At 34.6% G+C, this 20954-nt stretch overlaps 1 protein-coding gene across 1 annotated transcript; it reads right to left on the bottom strand.

Moving 5' to 3' along the window:
* Nucleotides 1-18133: 18133 nt before the first annotated feature.
* On the bottom strand, nucleotides 18134-20049 carry LOC148921558 (histidine-containing phosphotransfer protein 5-like). The gene is made up of 6 exons (XM_089043911.1): nucleotides 19909-20049; nucleotides 19471-19601; nucleotides 19287-19364; nucleotides 18684-18755; nucleotides 18515-18587; nucleotides 18134-18398 (listed from the first exon to the last, which is right to left on the bottom strand). The coding sequence occupies exons 1-6, from the start codon at nucleotides 19966-19968 to the stop codon at nucleotides 18348-18350; spliced, it is 465 nt and encodes a 154-aa protein (XP_088900037.1). The 5' UTR covers nucleotides 19969-20049; the 3' UTR covers nucleotides 18134-18347.
* Nucleotides 20050-20954: the final 905 nt, after the last annotated feature.

Here is a 20954-nt window from a genome sequence, read left to right as displayed (position 1 = left end):
GTTGTCAAGGTTACATGAACATGGCCCAACATCAGAGCCAGGTATATGACTTACCAATCATTTACAGTTGCTAAACCTAGGGGTTTAGTCCTTAAGATATGTTTGAGTAGGATTTCAATCACCAGCTAGCATGACTATTTTTGTAGAATTCTTTGTGGAAACTGGACCAACGCAAACCCTAAAACCAATCAACGATCAGGCTCTTGACAAAACAACTAATTCCATTAGAAGGTATGTTTTGTCCTTAAGATATGTGGCATTGCCTGGTCCATAAGTGACTTTCAGTTTTGGTTGCATGATTGCATTTTATCCTTGTACTTAAATGCCTGGACCACCTAACTGCTGGAAGGACTCGAAAAGAAGCTGCTCTGTTCTTTTTATAAAACTTGTGGTACCTATGCCTATTCATATATACTTGTCTTCTCCTCTCCCTCCGCTGCTATTATGTGCGCCTTTTTACAACTATGATTTATATTTCACCATTTAACAAAACCCTTTTAATAATACAGCCAGAGGAATGCCACGAATTTAGACAGGTGTAGCATAATAAATCTTATGTTTGCCATGTAAATCATCTTCTGAAAGTGGATAAAAGAATTACAAACTAATCAATTTAAAGAGTGGCAATGGAGCAGGTTCAAGAGAGACAGGGGCCTGTAAGAAGGAAAACAAAAGGAAGGCAAGCCTCTGCAATGGATTTTGAACAAACAATCATTCCTGGTCATCTATACCAATCTTGGCTTCAAAATTCTTTAGATATAGTTTCAAGAAGAGGAAGAAAACGAAAGGTTTGTCCCTGGTCTCTAAGGTTGATCCGTCAGTCTCCCATTCTATGTAGTACAGGTCTTTAACCACCAAGCTTAATTTGACAAGCAAGGGAAACTACATGCGTGCATACTAAAAGTCGAATGGAGTGGGAAGTCTTGAGATGTTCCACTGTTAGGTACGGATATACAATGCTTGAATAGTAAAAGATTCTTGATAGCAAAGCGGAGCTGAGTGCCCTCCAAAATCAAGTTCCCTAATCTCAATAATAGTATGGGTGTTAAATGAACTCTAAAATTAAATGAGTACACCCTAATATTTAAATCAATAATGTAAAATTAATTAAGTACACCTTATTTAACTACAAAAAATATCCCTGATATACCCTAATTCGAGAGCTTGTTGCTGAACACTAAGCCCCAAGTATTTCAAACGCCAACTCCCCAGTCCACTACCCAACGAATTGGCTAAATCAACCACTTTACTTACTTGAGTATTCATCCCTGCAATTGGACTAGGCCTTGTTAATATCCAGCCCCGATTTTGATTGTTTCCTATTTTTCATGTTAAAAAGCATGTGATTCATACATTTTGGACTGGAAAAAGGAATCGATTTGCACACATGTCGTGCTTATAAAAAATACAAATCCACAGACATCCAAGCACTCACGCAACTTTTGCCCATTTTGGGTGTTTTAGTGAAACTTATAAAAAATTCCACATCTCACGCTTTTGCCCAATATAATTACCATAATAGCCATGGGTCTCCACATTTCCTTTGATTTTAAAAAACAATGTTTACAGAAGAACCTCTGATTTTAAGTTTACATTAATCTTTGCCCCAAAATGCAATTTCAACTAGAATGCCCTTCTTTACAAGGAAATCATACACATCAATAAGCATGTGCGGGAAGAAGGAAATAAGCACATCAAATATTTGCTCTACTGTCTGCAAAAAAAATGAATAAAAGCACATGTTAGGCTAATATTAGTAAACATTAATATATAATTTTATTTATATAAATTAAAAAAAACAAATAAATTTATAGGTTTATGTTAATACCATAAGTTTCTCCCCTTTTTCCTCATCTTTCTGCAATGATTGAATAATAACAATTAATATTATAAAAATAAATTAAACAAACTAAGTGCATTATACAAAGTAATATTCGTATACCGTTATATTGCGTGAAGGCCTTCCGGATATAACCATTCACATCCAAAATGGCATCTGCAGAATACAGGAATGCCCCCAGTGCATTCTCTTCGTAGTACTGGGGTCCTTTCGAGTTGTAAACATCTGAGAAGTAATCCACCCCAAGAACTGTGTCCCTAACCTCAACATTCCTCTGTATCATCTGTCTGAAGTCATTTTTCCAACTTGATGTTTCCTCCATGTTGAGACGAAAAAACACATGGAATACTAAATGGGGCATTTCAGTGGATGATAACAGTAGTGGATGCCGTTGGAGTTGCTTAAAATCGAATCTGCAGTTAATGAAAATAATACTTCTAAAAAGAGTGATACATATGCCCAATTTCACCCTTCCCAACTTACATTAATTGGCTCAAGTAGTTCACATGATTGTTGTGTTCTGATTTGGTCTTCTCTTTTTCAATTTCGTTGATTAGATTCTTTGCATAAGATTTTATTCGATTTTCGGGTTTAATGCTTGATTTTGCCTACGCATTTATTCATTTTGATTTTGTCGATTCTTAGTTTTGTTGAATACTTGAGCATTTTGAAGGCGATTATAAGAGAATTGGAGCGGACGAAAACTGTTTGGTTGATGGGAAAATCACTGTTTGGAATAAAAGTTAGAGAGGATCGAACAGGAGGCGTATGATACCATAAAGGAAATTGTGATTCATTAAAATTCATGCATGAAGGTGAATTACGTATCATTTTTTCGGGTTTATTTATTTCGTCTGTCTTTGTGTGTGCTTTGGCCTACCTAGTGCATGCTCCTATATGAACAAATTTAAATAAAATAGAAGAAAAAGGTTATTAAATAGCTTGCTTACAAACGCTGTTGTTCAGAAGGAGCAAAAGCTGTGATGTGGAGAAAATGATCCAACTCCAAGTTCGGGGCATCTCGTTCACCAAGGATCATCCGCACCAAGGAATCAAACTGCTCTCTGTAGGTAGGCGCGGTCGGATTGTCCTCCTCTGGTCTATTTAACAGCCAAGCCTTCTTAAACTCAACATCACGGCCACCACCAACTATGATTTCATGGGGCTGCAGGTAACCACGAGTGATCCCTCTTGACTCGATCACAGAAATAACCCCAATGAGAGATCTGGAGTATAAAAAAACACCCACACACACAGTTAATAATATATACGCATGCCTTTCTGATAAATAAAATAAAATAAACTGACCTAAAAATTCTCTGATAAATGCGAGTGATTTTATCATTATCAATGTTGATGTATAACCCTTTGAGCTGAAATCCTTGGCGCCAAAGTTCTCTTCGTATTTGAATTGTTCTGTTTTTAGTTTAAATTCTGGTTGTAATATGAGCCGTTGGATCATAGTCCAAGTGGCTTCTTAAGTGTTGTGTTAGATTGTGACAGATGTCATCATCTCATAGGATGATAGTTTTAATGGCTAGGATCAGATCTTGTGTAAAGGCAGTTAGAGAAGAATCTCTTTTCTCTCTCTCTCCTCAATGTGTATTTTTTGCTGAGTTGAATGAATAAACAGTACACACTTTTTCAGCTTCTATTTTTTCTTCTCCTTCAGAGCAACGTTCTCTCATTTTTCTTCCTCTCTCCCAAAACATCCAAAATACCACAAATGAGCTGCTGAATACATGAATTCTAACATGGCCTTAGAGCCAGGTTCGATTGTTTGAGCTGGGTGTGTATCTGTGAACAGTAAATCAAACTCGTTTTTCGAGCTATTTTGAGCTAGTCTGAAGATTGAAGTTGTGATTTCTTGGACCCAATGTCTAATATGGTAGGATCTGGAGGAGCTGAGCTTCGCACACCAGTTTTCAATGGAGAAAACTATGAGTTTTGGAGTATTAGGATGAAAACCATTCTGAAATCTCATGGATTGTGGGATATGGTCAAGAATGGGTTCAATGACTAAGATTTGAAGAAGGAGAAAGAGGAGGCTAAGGACACTGAGAAGTCTATGATGGTTCAGATTCTGATTAAGGATGCCCGTGCACTTGGATCGATCCAAAGTGCAGTTTCAGATCATTGTTCCCCAGGATTGTGAATGAGGAGACCTTAAAGGGTGCCTGGGATATTCTGAAGTTGGAATTCAGAGGAGATAAACAGGTAAGAAATGTTAAATTGCAAGGGTTGCGTAGGGAATTTGAATATACTCGCATGAAGGATAGTGAATCTCTATCTGTCTACCTTGTTAGATTGTTTGATATCTTGAATCAAATGAAGAGTTATGGTGAGGAATTATCTAGGGAGAGAGTTGTGCAAAAACTATTGTTTAGTCTGCCAAAATCATATGATTCTATATGTTCTGTGATAGAACACTCTAAGGATCTTGAAACTCTGGAAGTTCAAGAGGTGGTTGCTTCTTTGAAGAGCTTTGAGCTCAGATTGGATAGGCACACTGAGAACTCTTCAAAAAGGGCCTTTGCTAGTCTGAATATTGAAGAAAAGAAGCCTAAGATAGAGAGTTTTTCTGGAAATCGAGTTTTCAGAAAAGTTTTCCGGAAATCGAGTTTTCAGAAAAATTGGAAGTCTAATGATGGAAACAAAGCAGTTTGTAAGCATTGTGATAGGTTACATTATGGCAAATGCTGGTATGAAGGCAAGCCTAAATGTCATGGATGTGGAAAATTTGGACATATGGTCCGAGACTGCAATGGAAATAAGAATGCACATAGGGTGAATTATGCAAATGAGATGGAAGAAACTGGTACTTTGTTTTATGTGTGTAATGCTGCAACTGATGTGAAGGTAAATCACTCTTGGTATATTGACAGTGGTTGTAGTAACCACATGACAGGAGATGAGGGACTCTTAGTGAATATTCAAAGGGATTTGACCTCTAAGGTGAAGATGGGAACTGGAGAAGTAGTTCCATTTGCTGGAAAAGGAACTCTGGTGATCAAAACCAAGCTTGGCAAGAAGTACATTCATGAAGTTATGCTTGTACCTGGTCTTGAAGAGAACTTGCTTAGTGTTGGGCAAATGATGGAGCATGGATATCATCTTGTGTTTGGAGGAAATATGGTGAATGCCTATGATGATCAGTCACTGGAAAATCTGATTGTGAGAGTGCAAATGACACACAACAGATGTTTTCCACTTACAATGATGCCTGCAAGGGATATAGCTTTGAAAACGAGTGTTTCACACTGCTTGCACACATGGCATAAGAGGTTGGGACACTTAAATGAAAGAAGCATAAAATTGCTTGAAAATCAAGGCATGGTTCATGGTTTACCTCATTTGGAGCAGATTTCAGTGGTGTGTGATGGTTGTATGCAAGGAAAGCAGCATAGAGACTCTTTTTCTTTGGAATCTAGTTGGAGAGCAACAAATCCTTTGGAATTGATTCACATAGATATCTATGGACCAATGAAATCAGAATCACTATCTGGAAACAGGTATTTTCTGCTTTTTACATATGACTATACTAGAATGTCATGGGTGTATTTCATTAGAAACAAATCAAGTGCATTTGAGTGTTTTTTGAAATTCAAGGCTATGACTGAGCTGCAAAGTGGGTTCAAGATAAAAAGTTTGAGAAGTGACAGGGGTGGAGAATTCTTGTCTGGAGAATTTAACAAGTTCTGTGAAGAGGCATTCAAAGCGATACTACTCCTCAAAGAAAATGGAGTAGCTGAGAGGAAGAACAGAATAGTGGAAATGGCTAAATCAATGTTGCATGAGAAAGCTATTCCTTATGAGTTTTGGGCAGAAGCTGTAAATACTGCAGTTTATTTGCTGAATAGATGTCCCACCAAGGCTCTCAAGAAGGTAACACCATTTGAAGCCTATACTGGCAGAAAACCAGGAATTGCACACTTAAAAATATTTGGATCTCCTTGTCACGTGCTTATTCCTTCAGCTTTGAGGCATAAGCTTGAAGAAAACAGTCACAAGTGTATTTTTGTAGGCTATGGTCTCTGTGAAAAAGGATATAGGTTGTTTGATCTAAGTACTAGAAAAGTTATTCTGTCCAGAGATGTGCAGTTTGATGAGAATGGTTTATGGAAATGGGAGAATGCTAGAGAAGGAGAAATGACAGTTCTTGTGCCTATTGAAAATCAAGACTGTAATCCAAGCCAAAACTTGGATACACCACTGCAAGTGGAAGAAGAAACCACCTTGCAAGCTGAACCAAGTCAAAGCTTGGATGCACAAACTCAAGATGAAGATGCTACTTTGCAGGATGAAAGCCTTGGAGGAAGCTCTCAAACTATTGATCATACACCAAAGAAATGGAGAAGTATTAATGACATTATGGCTCAGTGCAATATGTGCATTGTGGAACCCGAGAATTTTGAAGAGGCTGATCTAGATGAGTCTTGGAGAAAGGCAATGGAAGCTGAGTTGGAAATGATAGAGAAGAATAACACTTGGCAGCTTGTTGAAAGACCTTTTAACAAACCTGTCATTGGTGTCAAATGGGTCTATAAGACCAAGCTTAATCTAAATGGTACTGTGCAGAAGAATAAGGCTTGATTAGTGGCTAAAGGCTACTCACAAAAGCCTGGGATTGATTACAATGAAACCTTTGCCCCAGTGGCAAGGTTAGATACCATTAGAACCTTGATTGCTCTTGCTGCACAGAAGGAATGGAATATGTACCAACTGGATGTCAAATCTACTTTTTTGAATGGAGTCTTAAAGGAAGAGGTATATGTGGAGCAGCCACAGGGTTTTGTGAAGGAGAATGAAGAAATCAAGGTGTATAAGCTGAACAAGGCTTTGTATGGACTAAAACAAGCCCTAAGGGCCTGGTATGATGAGATTGACTCCTACTTCAACAAAGCAGGATTCAAGAAAAGTCCTAGTGAAGCTACACTTTATATCAAAACTGATGAAGGTTCAGGTATTCTTATTGTCTCTCTTTATGTGGATGATATTGTTTATACTGGAAGTTGTGCAAAGCTACTTGAAGAATTCAAAAATGACATGATGAAACATTATGAGATGACTGATCTTGGACTACTCTACCATTTTCTTGGCATGGGAGTAGTACAAACAGATAAGCATATATTTCTTCATCAGAAGAAATATGCAATGAAAGTGATTGAAAAATTTGGTTTGAAAGGTTGTAAATATGTGGTAACTCCATTGGTTGCAAGTGAAAGGTTGTGCAAGGAAGATGGAAGTGAGATGGCAGATGAGAGTGAATATAGGCATATTGTAGGCAGCCTGCTATATCTGACAGCTATTAGACCAGACATAATGTTTGCCTCTAGTTTGCTTGCTAGATTCATGCACAACCCTACTAAGAAACACATGGGAACAGCCAAAAGAGTCTTGAGATACATTCAGGGTACACTGGATTATGGAATTGAATTTAAAAAGGGGAAGACAACTACCTTAATAGGGTATTGTGACAATGACTGGGCAAGAAGTGAAGATGACAGAAGGAGTACCTCAGGGTATGCATTCACTCTTGGGTCTGGTATGTTCTCATGGGCTTCAATTAAATAAAACACAATAGTTCTGTCTACTGCAGAGGCAGAATATGTGAGTGCTGCTGAAGCAACATCACAGGCTAAATGGCTAAGGTTTGTGCTTGAAGACTTTGGAGAGGAGCAAGTGGAAGGCACACCAATCTTATGTGATAACACCTCTGCCATAGCAATGGCAAAGAACCCTGTTTTTCATCAGAAATCTAGGCATATTAGCAGATAGTTTCATTTCATCCGAGAAGCTATCCAAGCAAAGGAGATTGAGCTAATCTACTGCAAAACTGAAGATCAAATTGTAGACATTCTAACCAAGGCTTTATCCAAGGATCGTTTTGTGCATCTCAGAGATCTACTTGGAGTAAAGTCAGCCAAAGGGTTAGAAGGGAGTGTTGATGTATAACCCTTTGAGCTGAAATCCTTGGCGCCAAAGTTCTCTTTGTATTTGAATTGTCCTGTTTCTAGTTTAAATTCTGGTTGTAATATGAGCCGTTGGATCATAGTCCAAGTGGCTTCTTAAGTGTTGTGTTAGATTGTGACAGATGTCATCATCTCATAGGATGTAGTTTTAATGGCTAGGATCAGATCTTGTGTAAAGGCAATTAGAGAAGAATCTCTTTTCTCTCTCTCTCCTCAACTGGTATTTTTTGCTGAGTTGAATGAATAAACAGTACACACTTTTTCAGCTTCCATTTTTTCTTCTCCTTCAGAGAAACGTTCTCTCATTTTTCTTCCTCTCTCCCAAAACATCCAAAATACCACAAATGAGCTGCTGAATCCATGAATTCTAACAATCAAAGGGATTCTCTGTCTCTAAGAACTTATCCAGCGTACACCTCGTCTTTGTAAATAGAGCATTCAAATCAAGAAACGGTGGCGCACTACCACTTCCTGAAGCAGATCCTTCCCTATCCATACTGGTAAGAAAAAGAAAAAAAAACTAATTTGCAATTTGCACCGAAATAATCATGACCAAACCGTCAACCAATACCAGAAATAACCAAATTACCAAAGTACACTAATGAAATTATTATTAAAACACAACGACAAACAAAGGAACCAAACCCCAAGCCGAACCTTCACTCTGCGTAAAACATGAATCAGAAATTCAGATACAGAAAACAAATCGAAAATTATTGGAAGAAGAGATCAACAATTAAACGAAGGCAAGAGGTTTACCTAGTGTGAGCCGGAAGTTTATAGGGAGAAGAAGTGAAGAAATTGAGAGAACAGTGAGGAGGGCAGCAGGGTGAGCGTAGTGAGGCTACTCTGTGGCTAGATAGGGTTTTTCACTTCACACACCCTCAAAGTTACGATTTTCTTTCACCGTCAAAGGACTATTTTATAAAGACATTCGACTTTCCCTGGAACAACAGGAAAAACAAACCTATTTACCAAAGGAATATATGATTTCCCAACAAGAACAGGAGTTATCCGCGGATCTTTGACAACAATTATTCTAAAATTATTTTCATGTGTAGATATCGTGCCTTGGGAATTAAACTAACAATCTGTTTGCATATAGTTAATAGCGTCAAAACCCTAATCTATTTTGGAAAGATAAATAATAAAAGAAAATATTTTCCTAATCAAGTAAATAATTATCTTGATATATTATGACAAACGGAGTATTATAGTGAAGAAAGATTTATCCGAAAAAAGAAAAGAAAAGGAAAGTTTAGATTGGTTTCCGGTTTTAATTATAAGAAGTTCAAGTTGGAATGTGAAACCGACTTCCTAAACAAAATTTGATTGCATTGAATTGAAGAATCGTCAATTTCGTCCTTGCTTGGTAAGTTTTGGTGAATCATACCAAATAATAAATACATATTCCATTATTAAATAATGATAATATTAAAATATATTTCATGCAATGTACTACAAAGAAAAACCCTTTTAACAACATGCAATGTGCGTTGTTGAAGGGTTTCAACAATGCACAGAGCACGTTGTAGAAGCCCATGTCGTTAAAAGGTTTTAACTTTCAACAACATGTAGCACGCGTTGTTAAATGCTTTACGACAGTATGCAATGCACGTTGTAGTAGATATATGCTTTTGACAACATGCGACGCACGTTGTTAAAAGTTTTACGACAATACGCAATGCAATACGTTGCAGTAGATATATGCTTTTGACAACATGCTTTTTCATTATATGTTTTTTAAAAATAAAAAAATTATACAAATTAGTTTTTCCTTGGGAGACTTTGGAAAAACCCAAAGGAGAGAGAAATTTTGTAAAAGAAGCCAAAATGGACAAATTTGCCTTGATTTATTTTTGAATTTCCTAAGAAATCATTTACACTTGCATGTCTTTGATTTGAAAGTTGAGAGGTTTTTTTGTCCTTTTAAAAAAAGCTTTGACTTTTTCCAAAAGTGAAAAAAATTTTATGACTAAAACCTAAATTTACTTTTTTCCTTTTGGTTCTGTTTTTTTCTTCTATAAAAAATTCCTTAATAGTTTCAATGTATCAACATACATTCAGTTTAGTACCACCATTGGATTCCTTGCCTAAAAATTCATTCAGACATCATAACACATACATATCAAATTTCAAATAATATATTATCACAATCTCAAATACAATCCCAAAACATAGGAAGTCTGATACAAACTCTGATACTAAAAAACGACAACTGATATTTAAGGGGATGAATAACTAAAGTTTATATATATGCATTTGTAAATCTTATCTTTCATTTCCAAGAAGCAGCCATACTTCATCCGTCGTAAGGTCCCACCTAAGTTTTGAGAAAAATCAAACAAAGTGATTTAATTAGTTAAGCAATTGCACATTAAAAAATATAGAAAATTTGCAACAACACATTATTAACCGCTAACTTATTCCAAAATTTCAGTATCAACTTCTAAAACCACAAGTGTTTAAAACTTATCAATCTAAGTTCAACTCCAATTCCTACAAATCCAAGGAAAAAGAAAAGGACAATTAAATTATTACCTATTACTTATGCAACTCCCAATTGCATTGTATATTACTAATATGCATTCTCTTTTCGATAACTCCATTCCCAAGCTCCCTTAATGCATAATAAAAAATTAAAAAAAACAAGACTCACACGGAGAACCGCATCAGCTGTTGGCCAAGTTCCTTCCCATTCCCAGCCATTTTCTTCGTTCAAAGAGAGAGAGATGAAATTAGAGTGAAATGGCAAAAGGGGAAGGCAAGAGAGAGAGAGAGAGAGAGAGAGAGAGAGATCAAATGCAGTGTCTCATGAACAAAACCTCTGCATATACATGAATGGTTTTATAGCCTTTATGAGTGTTGTTTTTCATGACACATGTATAGCATGTATATGTTGCTATGCAGTGTTCAGTAACATGAGTTTTCCATGTGTCTGGTTTTTCATAACTTCATGATTAACTTCACGTTAGTCTTTCTGTGTTTTTTGTTGGCTCCTTTAAAAGTTTAGTAAGTGACTTTATCGACCTCTATGCTACTTAACAACTTAACAGAGAGGTTAACTAAGAAATTAGTTAAAATGCTGGGCTGCAGAATCTGGAATCTTCTAGAAGCTTCGATCTTCAACACTTACAAATTGTATGCCATGCATAGGGTGGTGCCACAGCAAAGGTTCGCTGTGGAACTGGCGCCGGCCCCTTCCCAATCTGTTGTAATATCTATTAAAAACTAATCGGTGAAGGACAACTCTTCGTTCCTTTCGGCTTTTTTGACTTTATTTTCATTTTAATTTTTCATATTTTAAAGATTATTTCACTGTTTAAAGATTTGTTGATTTCAGTATTCTTGAAAAGGCATATATTTGTTGTTTTTGAAAAACAAAACATGTTTTTGGGTATGACACCAAAAAAAAAAAAAACTAAGTTTGTATGATGGTAACATTTATATATATATGTATTCAAAGCCAATTTGTATGACAAAATAAAGCTAAATTTTCACTAGTAAAAAATCACCCTTGCGCGACGAAACTCAAAACTTCGTCGCTCAAAACCTTGTGCGACAAAATTTTGCCCGACGAATTGTTTTTCGTCGCTCAAAGTCTTGCGCGACCAAATTTTGAGCGAAGTCACTTTGTGCAAAGAAAAGCAATTCGTTGCAAAATTTTGTCGCAAGTTTTTGAGCGACGAAGTTTTGAGTTTCGTCACAAAGTGACTTTGAGCGACGAATAATTTTTCGTCGCGCAAAATTTGGTCTCGCAATGGTTATCTTTTACTAGTGAAAACTTTCTTTTGTCATACAAATTGGCTTTGAATATATATATATATATATATATATATAAATGTTACCGTCATACAAACTTGGGTTTTTTTTTTTTGGTGTCATGCCCAAAAACATGTTTTGTTTTTCACAAACAACAAATATATGCCTTTTCAAGAATACCGAAATCAACAAATCTTTAAACAGTGAAATAATCTTCAAAATATGAAAAATTAAAATGATAATAAAGTCAAAAAAGCCGAAAGGAACGAAGAGGTGTCCTACACCAATTAGTTTTTAAAATGATAATAGATATTACAACACTTTGTGCGACGAAAAATAATTCGTCGCGCAACGAATTGTTTTTCGTCGCACAAAGTGACTTTGAGTGACAAAACAATAAATTTCGTCGCGCAAAGTCCTTATAAAAATAAAATTCTTTTTTAAAATCTTTGCATGGCGTAATCCAAACATTTCGTTGCCTAAACCAATTTAGTTTTGTTTTTTATTTTGTATGCATAACACTTAAGAAATTAAACGGTACATATATTTTTATTAAGTAGCTTTAAATTTATTATTTTATATCGGATCGGATTTTTGTTAGAAAAATATATTGTTGTTGTTCGGATTGGGTTTTTGTTAGAAAATATATTTTTTAAATTGACGATCAAATAAGCTCATTGTATTCATATAGGGTCAAAGAGTGTAGCTGTAAAAAATCATCAAAATCGGAGTTAAAATAACCGTTAAATCGTGATTTTTTATTTATAACCGTCGAAAAGTTTTGTCCCATTACTTGATCTTTGAATGTTTATTTTTTTCGATTTTTGGCATATATGATTTTGAAGTATAAACAAACAAGTTTGACGGTTGGATCATTGAAACTAGTTTCGTAGAATGCATATGCCATCAAAACAATATATTCACTAACAATTAAGAGTTTATTTATACTTTTGTTAAATATAACATAAGATTTTGTGGTATCTACTAGTGTAAATATTTTAATTGAAGATCAAATTCAATCATTATATTCATATAGGGTAAAAGAGTGTAGCGGTAAAAAATTATCAAAATTGGAGTTAAAATAACCGTTAAATCATGATTTTTCTTTTATAACTGTCGAAAAGTTTTGTCCAGTTACTTGATCTCTGAACATTTATTTTTTCCGATTTTTGGCGTATATGATCTCAAAGTATAAACAAACAAGTTTGACGGTTGGATCGTTGAAACTAGTTTCGTAGAATGCGTATGCCATCAAAACAATATATTCACTAACAATTAAGAGTTTATTTATACTTTTGTTAAATATAACATAAGATTTTGTGGTATTCACTAGTGTAAATATTTTAAATTGACGATCGAATTAGTTCATTGTATTCATATAGGGTCAAGGAGTGTAGCTGTAAAAAATCATCAAAATCGAAGTTAAAATAACCTTTAAATCGTGATTTTCATTTATAACCGTTGAAATTTTTTGTCCCGGTACTAGATCTCTGAATGTTTGTTTTTTGCGATTTTGGGGGTATATGATCTTAAAGTATATACAAACAAGTCTGACGGTTGGATCGTTGAATGGTGTGCATATATATATATATATATATATTTATTTATTTACTTATTGAGTAGCTTTAAATTTATTTATTTTGTACGTATAACAATTAAGAAATTAAATAGTATATACATTTATTAAGTAGCTTTAACCTTATTTATATTTTAAATCATAAAATAAAATAATTTTATTTTTTATTATTCTTAGCAATTATTTTTATAAATATCGTGCTACGAACCAATTTTTCGTCTCTCAAAAGTTTGAGCGACCAATAGTTCGTCGCGCAAAACTCTAAAAATTTCGGCGGATACAAAAAATGGGACGAGGGATTAAAAAAAAAAAAATTAGACTTTGCGTGACCAATATTTTGTGTCGCTCAAAACTTTGCGCGACCAATATATATAATTTTTGTCGCCTAAAAATTTGGGCAGGTACCAAAAATGGGACGCGAGAATTTTTTAGACTTTGCGACCAATATGTATTTTTCATCGCACAAAATTTCAAAATTTGGTGGTACCATAAATGGGAAGCGGGATTTTTTTTTTTCACTTTGTGCGACCAATATCTTTCTCTACTCTTACCTCTCCTCTCTCTTTCCCTCTCCCCAAATCCCACAATTTCTCTCACACTCACTCCTCTCACTTAATCTCTCATCATCTCTCTCTTCACTATCTCTCACTCTCACTCACTCTCTCATCTCTTTTCACTATCTCTCACTCTCACTCACTCTCTCATCTCTCTATCACTATCTTCTCTAATTCTCTCACTCACTCTCTCTCTCATTCTCACTCTCTCAATCTTGCCAAAAGGTATATTCTCTCCAAATTTTAAATTTTTTTCATTAATATGTATTTTTGGAGTTAGTTTTGAGTTTGTGTGGGGTTTGGACTTGAGTAAAGGGTAGGGATTGGAGTTTGGGTTGGATTTGTAGTATAACAATTTTAGGGGAGATTATCCCTTTTTTTGTGTGGTTATTTGACCTTTTTTTTTGTAGGGAATCATCGAGACTTTGACGGCTAAAGTTGAGGATTATGAAGCTATCAAAACATATCCTCCACCACTACCACCACAATACGCTTGTATTAGGATTTTATTATTGTACTTTGTTAATTTATGTGTACATTTTGAATATTATATATATATATTTATTGGATAATTTGATCACTATTTTTCATATGTAATTTCATTTTGAATATGTCAATTTAAATTAAAGTAATTAAAAAATATCATACAATTAAATTAAATTTAAAAAGTAAAAATTTGAAATAATTAATATAATTAAATTAATATTAAAGAAATAATAAAATAAAAAGTCAAAAACCAAAATATTTCGTTGCGCAAATATTTGGGCTACATTAGTATTCGTCGCGCAAAACTCTAAAAATTTGGGCGAGTACCAAAAATGGGACGCGGGAATATTATTTTTTTTCACGCAAAACTTTGCCGGACTAATATTTTTCGTCGCTCAAAGTCACTTTGAGCGATCAATATTTTTCGTCGCGCAAAGTGTAAAATGTAGTAGTGTATATAGATTGGCACCTAGGAAATCAAGCAGAAGCTCTTTTGGGGTAAATAATTCAGTTTAGAACAATAAAATTAGGGAAACATGAAGTCGCACTAACGAATCACATAGACTACATGTCGTTGGATTAATCTCAAGGGTGTGATCATTAGGGACACTTATTAATAGCTAAGCTACCCTCTATATACGCAATGATGTAGTTTTATTATCACGTGTGCAGCATGCTCCATGTGTCTTAAAAGTTTTTATTTTATTATTAATACAGTATGCGTGTGCCAAGATTTCATTATTATTTCATAAATAAATAAAATTTCCATTTACACTCCCTCCATGTAAACCGTCATCCAACTTTCCTATTACACTGCATCCATGCATCATTATAAAACCCGAACCAAAACCCTAATTTTCATCTATCAAATTTCTTCATCCACTCCAAAAGACAAACCAAAAGAAAAACCATTCGATTCTCATGGCTGACAACATGAAGACCACTAACTACCACACTTTCTTGCCAACCAAAGCTCAAGAAGAGGAGGCAAAAAGGGCCAACAATCCTGGGAATCAAGAAAGACGCGTTCAAGTTGAAATCAGAGAGCGTTCACCGCAACCATTTATATTGGAGTCTAGCGATCCAAATCTAACAACACCACCACCAACAAAGGATCTTCTTCGTCCCTAGATGTTTTTGTGGTCAAAATCGTTGCTATAAGTTTAAGAGTATGAACTTTGCTCTTTATTGTTCCTTAGATTAAAGGTTTAGTTTAGCAAACTTTGGTTTCTTTACTTTTATTTTTCGGCCAACTTCTTTAATTTATGATATGTAATTAAGTAATATCTTAGCTTTTTTAATTACTTTAATTAGTAATTATGTTTTAATTATTATTTCTTTAGTGAATATTCAAATATTTAACTGATTTCATAAATTACTTAATGAATAGTAATAATAATTTTAAATTATTTTGTGGACTTTGTTTTTTGTCTTTTAATATTAAATAATAATTAAAACATACTATATTTAAAGAGTATAGCCATGCGAATATACTATTTAAATATTTGAATATATTTAAGGACATATAACAAAGGGCACCTAAAAAGATAAGCAACAACACACAAAAAGGGCATAAATTTTCCCTCAACTAAGTGCACATAGAGGAATAAAGCTGGAACGTAAACACATACCATGTCTAATTGATCCATTATCTCAAGGCTCAACTTTGCTATAAAGAAATCCATATTTTAATTGTTGGTGTATATTTAAAGAGTATAGTCGCACAACCATAATATATAAATATAATATTTAAAAGTATCACTGCACGGCGATACTCTATAAATAGAATATTTTACAAGTATAGCCGCGCGACTATACACTCTAAATAGAATAAGTTAAAAGTATAGTTGTGCGACTATATTCTATAAATAGAATATTTTAAAAGTATAGCCTTGATCCCTATAAAATCAAATTGGAGTAAAAAACCACACCCAAGAAGTGTTGGCCAAAGGCCCTCTGATGCCTTAGTTAGTTCAATTGAATCTAAGCGAAACAAAATAATGGGCCCACTACCCAAATATAAAATCATATTGTCAGAAACAACAATACGGGTTAAAATCAAAATGTTGCCTATTCTCAATATAATATAATATTTTATTTTGGTCGAAAAATATAATAGAAGATTACCATTTTAGCCCATAATCAATCAATATAATAGGTTTTTATGAAATAAAGGTTTTTGGTTTTTTAGCTTTAGACTTTTAAATATTGCCCCTCCTTTAAAGAAAGTCATGTGTAAAGGCCCTCTGATGTGTTAGTTCAATTGAGAGCCGTGTGGAGAGACAAAATGGAGGGCCGGCGGCTAAGGATGTCATCAACTAGGAGAGAGGGAGAAAGGAGTTTTGGTTATTTTTCTAGGGTTTAGGAACTGAGTTTCGAATTACCTTGTGTGTTGAATGAAGCCATGTATTTATAGGGCTCCATTAATTGACCTATGAGACATTCTTCTTGTCCACATGGCGTCTTGTGATTGGAAGCCTAAATATTTGTTCTCACATGTATAGGTTACTATTTTTATGTTATTCTTATATTGGTATTTTTAGTTTTATAGATTCAAACTGCAAGACAGTGTGTATTTTTATGTTATCCTTATATTTGTGTTTTTAGGTTTATAGAATAGAATTTGCAACACAATATGTATTTTAAGTTAAATGCTAACTTTTGTTGTGTTTTTTCCAAGAAAATATAATGAATTGATACATTAGTCATGACATGAAATCAATTGCCAAGAAAACTAAGAAATATAAAAATTGAAATAAAAATGCAAAAGAATAAGGTGAAATAATAGAAAACTATAATTGTAGTTTATTTGTTTACTTTAATAAGATTTTTTTTAATAGTAAACTCATTGGATCCTCGACCCAAATAAGGGGAGAAGCAAGGATCTCCAAATTTTAAAAATTACATGTTGGGGACGAGCCGGGGATAGTATTGTTATCCTCCATCCCCATGCACGGCCCAATAAGTATTATATATATTTTTATTTAATATATTATATAATATTGCCATGTAAGATTATGATGTAATATAATATTTATTTAGTTTCTCAAATTGATTTGAGATTATTTTGAGTTGTGGAGTTGAATTTAAAAATTCAATTGAATGTAATTGAGTTAAATGATAATTTAAGATGAACTTTAAGTGTTATAATGTATGATATGTGAGGTAGCCATGCGACGGGTATGGGACGGATTTGGGAGGTAGCTCCGCAATGGGTATGGGGATGAGGATTCACTAAGCTGCTTTTACCGGGGATAAGGGCGGAGACGAGGACATAGTATTGCCATACCCGGTCTCAAACTTGCCCCTACTCATCATCCCACGCCACGAATATATGGCATTTCCATTTCCCTCGGCACCCATCACATATACCAATCAATCAATCAATCATCTCTCTCTCTCTCTCTCTCTGTTTCTCTTTGTCTATCTATGTTATAGGGATCAAATTTGGATTGGTGGGTTCAAATACAAAATTGGGTGCTTGACGGGATGAAATTGGGTGGGTGCTTGGATGCGCTAGTGCTTAGGAGGTTGGTGAGGGAGAAATCGGAGGGGCAGATCAGGGTGGTGGATGCATTTTTGTTGGAGGACCAAAATGAAACTTGGGCTTTCAGGGACTATTTCAGGGAAAAAAAAAATTGGGTTGTCAAATGGCACAATGGGACTAGTCTGCATAAACTGATGGTAAATGTTACAATGAGACCAATTTGTGCCGAAGTAGAGATTTAGAGGATGACTTGAGTGAATAATTTAGGGGGGTGTATTCAATTAGGATTGTATAAGATTATGAAAGATTTTTTTTAAGTGACAGATTTCCTAGAATTGTATAACTCCTATAGGTTTTACCCGGATTTTTAATAAACTTGTATAAACTTTTAATAAACTTGCTTTTGTAAAATATTTTGATGTAACCAAAAAAGTAAAAAGAAATTCAAAGTATATATCAATTAAAATTTGTGTTCATATTTTTTGTGAAAAGATTCTTCCAAGAGTTTGTTCAAAATAGTTTATTTTCACATGTTATCTCTGTAATATACAATGAAACAAGCATTTCACCCATGGACCTTAATTTTTCCAAAAACAGATAGTAATTTCAGTAAAGAAACCAATGAGCTTCTGTAGAAGGTCTCCTAACAAAGTGAACAAACCAGCTCTCTCTACATATTGCGCCTTTTGATGACCTCATTTTCATGGATTGCGCGTTCCATCTGCACTCCATTATGTTTCCAGATTTTTGTTGGGGGGAAAAAAAAAAGAATATTAGAACAAAACAAGAGGAAAATATGAAGTAAAAAATGCATGTTAAAACTAAAATTTCCGGTACCTGAACAATGTGATTCAGATTCTCCCGCAAGACGAGAAACTGTTGGTTAACAAGGTCAAGAACAATAATGCACCTACAAGCATAAGATTTGCGTCTAAAAACAGTTTTCATAAGAGAGGTCTTTATCCATGTAGATCAAATAAGGGTTCTAATAGTATCCAATTCTTACTCTTCATGGTCATTTGCATCGCTTGCATCTCGGAGCTGGCTACAGGCTAACGCCATCCGGCAACCACCAACACTGTAAGTCCAAATTCAGCAGAGAGGATCAATGTAATTAAATTCTTTAGTGTGACAAAAGGATGTACAAGAAAGAATAATTTGGGCTTATTTTCTATACGTATGTTATTCAACACTAAAAACTTAAAATGGTTAGTCTTTATGTATATAGTAGGCGTGAAAAAATTAATTTGTTACTTCTTTTTGTATGGGGGAGAGGGGGGAGTAATCCAATTCTTTGTTTATCCTTGCAGGTTTTAAAAAATTTCGATATGTAACAATTCTTCACATCCTTACATGTGTCACTTTTTCATTTAGTTAAAATACAGTTAACAAGAGGGAAAAAAAACATTTAGCTGAACTCAACTCAATGTAAATACGGTTGTCACTATTTCTTGGGCAAAAAATTAGTTGACATTTTAGTTTATCTTGAGATCCGACTACTTTAGTTTAGGTCACAACATTATGTTAAATTTACAATTTTGTTCATGCCTAAAATAAAAAGGTTTAACATTTAAAATTAAAATAAAGTGTGGCATTCAATTTATTATACCTTGAGCTACTTCCCTTGAGCGTGAGGGCAAGAGTTGCCACTTGGGGATAGTTGACTTCATCAGGATCCTCAGCACTCCTAAAATTGAATTTTCCAAAATCAATACATACATATATATATATATATATATAAATAATTTATATGTAAAAACAAAATAGTAAATTAAAACAGTGAAGAAAATTACAGATATGTGCTGAGTTGTGCCAAAATATTTTCAGCATCACCAAGGAATGTGGTGATCAAATTCGCAACAAAGCAAGGATTTTGTTCATTCTGAACTGCTTTCATTTGATCAAATTGCTCGTCTAAAATTCCCTGCCAGGAAACGTACGTATATATAGTAGTTAATTAGCTGCTATATTAATTTAACTTGATCATCTTTTTGTTATATATTATTAAAATATAAAATATTGACATTAAATAGTAACCCTTTGATCAGGGTAAAAAAAAAAAAGAGAGAGAGAGAGAAAGAGAAATTATATAATTACACAATAAAATCAGCTATTAAACAAACAAAATAAAATAAAATAAGTTAAGATGCATAAATAAAACTTCAAAAACAAGAATTAGAGAAGAGAAAGCAAAGCAATAAACTCCAAAAGTAAAAAGATTAGAGAAGGACTTGGTCTTGCAAGGAGCTGACGAGTTCCTTGAGCTCTTGGTCAAGTTCCTTTCCAGACATTTTTTTTCTTCTTCTTTTTTTGTTTTGTTTTGAGAGAGAGAGAGAGAGAGAGAGAGTACAGAGATGAAAGTGATGAAATGACTGAAGAGAAGGCAATAGAGACAGATGCATGGTTTTATTTATATATATAGGCTGTGTGGATGTTATTTTCGTGCTGCATAGAATGTGCGTTAAGACTCAAGAGGCATGAGCTTTGCATGTCTCTGGTCTGGCTTTTCATTCCATAACTTCATGAGCTTCACGAGGGTCTGTTTATTTGTGCTTGGATTTTTGTTCATGTTTTACTAATTCTAGTATACGGATGCAAATTGGATGAGTGCAACCAGACCCGCCCCTAGCCCAACCCAATATTTGATTTCGATTGTATTGCCTTAGCCCAAATCCTTTTATAGTCAGATTGTTTGATTTATTAGTTCGTATTTGAATAATTAAATGAGCTTAACTTGTCAATTCTTATCCAATAAGCATCAATATGGTTGGAAAACTATCGGATTTATTTTTAAGACCTAAAAAATTAAAATCTCATTGTTGAGACCTAAAAAAATTCAAGGCTAGGCCAAATATATTCCTGACCCAATGCAATACTGTACCAAGAAGAAACCCAATTTGGGCACACGAAAGTTAGTCATATGCGCTGGCACACATGCCACGCCAAGCAAATAAGCAACACGCCACGCTACAAGCTTAAGTGGGCCTAAGCCATGTGAATGCTTGGGGCCTGCTGAGTGGGTTGTGGTATGGATGGTTTCACGAGGCCATTGATGGTCCAAGGAGTGGAAGTTTTGGGCTATTTGGGAGCACCAAAACTCAAGTCCATTCCTTGAGTCCAAACATATGGGTAAGCATGAGAGAAAACCTAGTAGCCCATCACCTTAAGAAAACCTAATAGCCCATAACACGTGAGAAAATCCCACATCAGCCAAAGCTTCCAGTAGTTTGACAAAATCAAAGGGAACTCTCAAGCCACGGGAAACAAAACAGCCCAG

Source organism: Prunus mume, linkage group LG1 (genome assembly GCF_029339155.1).
Source record: "Prunus mume cultivar Tortuosa linkage group LG1, ASM2933915v1, whole genome shotgun sequence".
In the NCBI taxonomy this organism is placed as follows: domain Eukaryota; kingdom Viridiplantae; phylum Streptophyta; class Magnoliopsida; order Rosales; family Rosaceae; genus Prunus; species Prunus mume.
The sequence above is the reverse complement of the archived record's forward strand: the minus strand, read 5'-3'. Positions and strand labels throughout refer to the sequence as shown.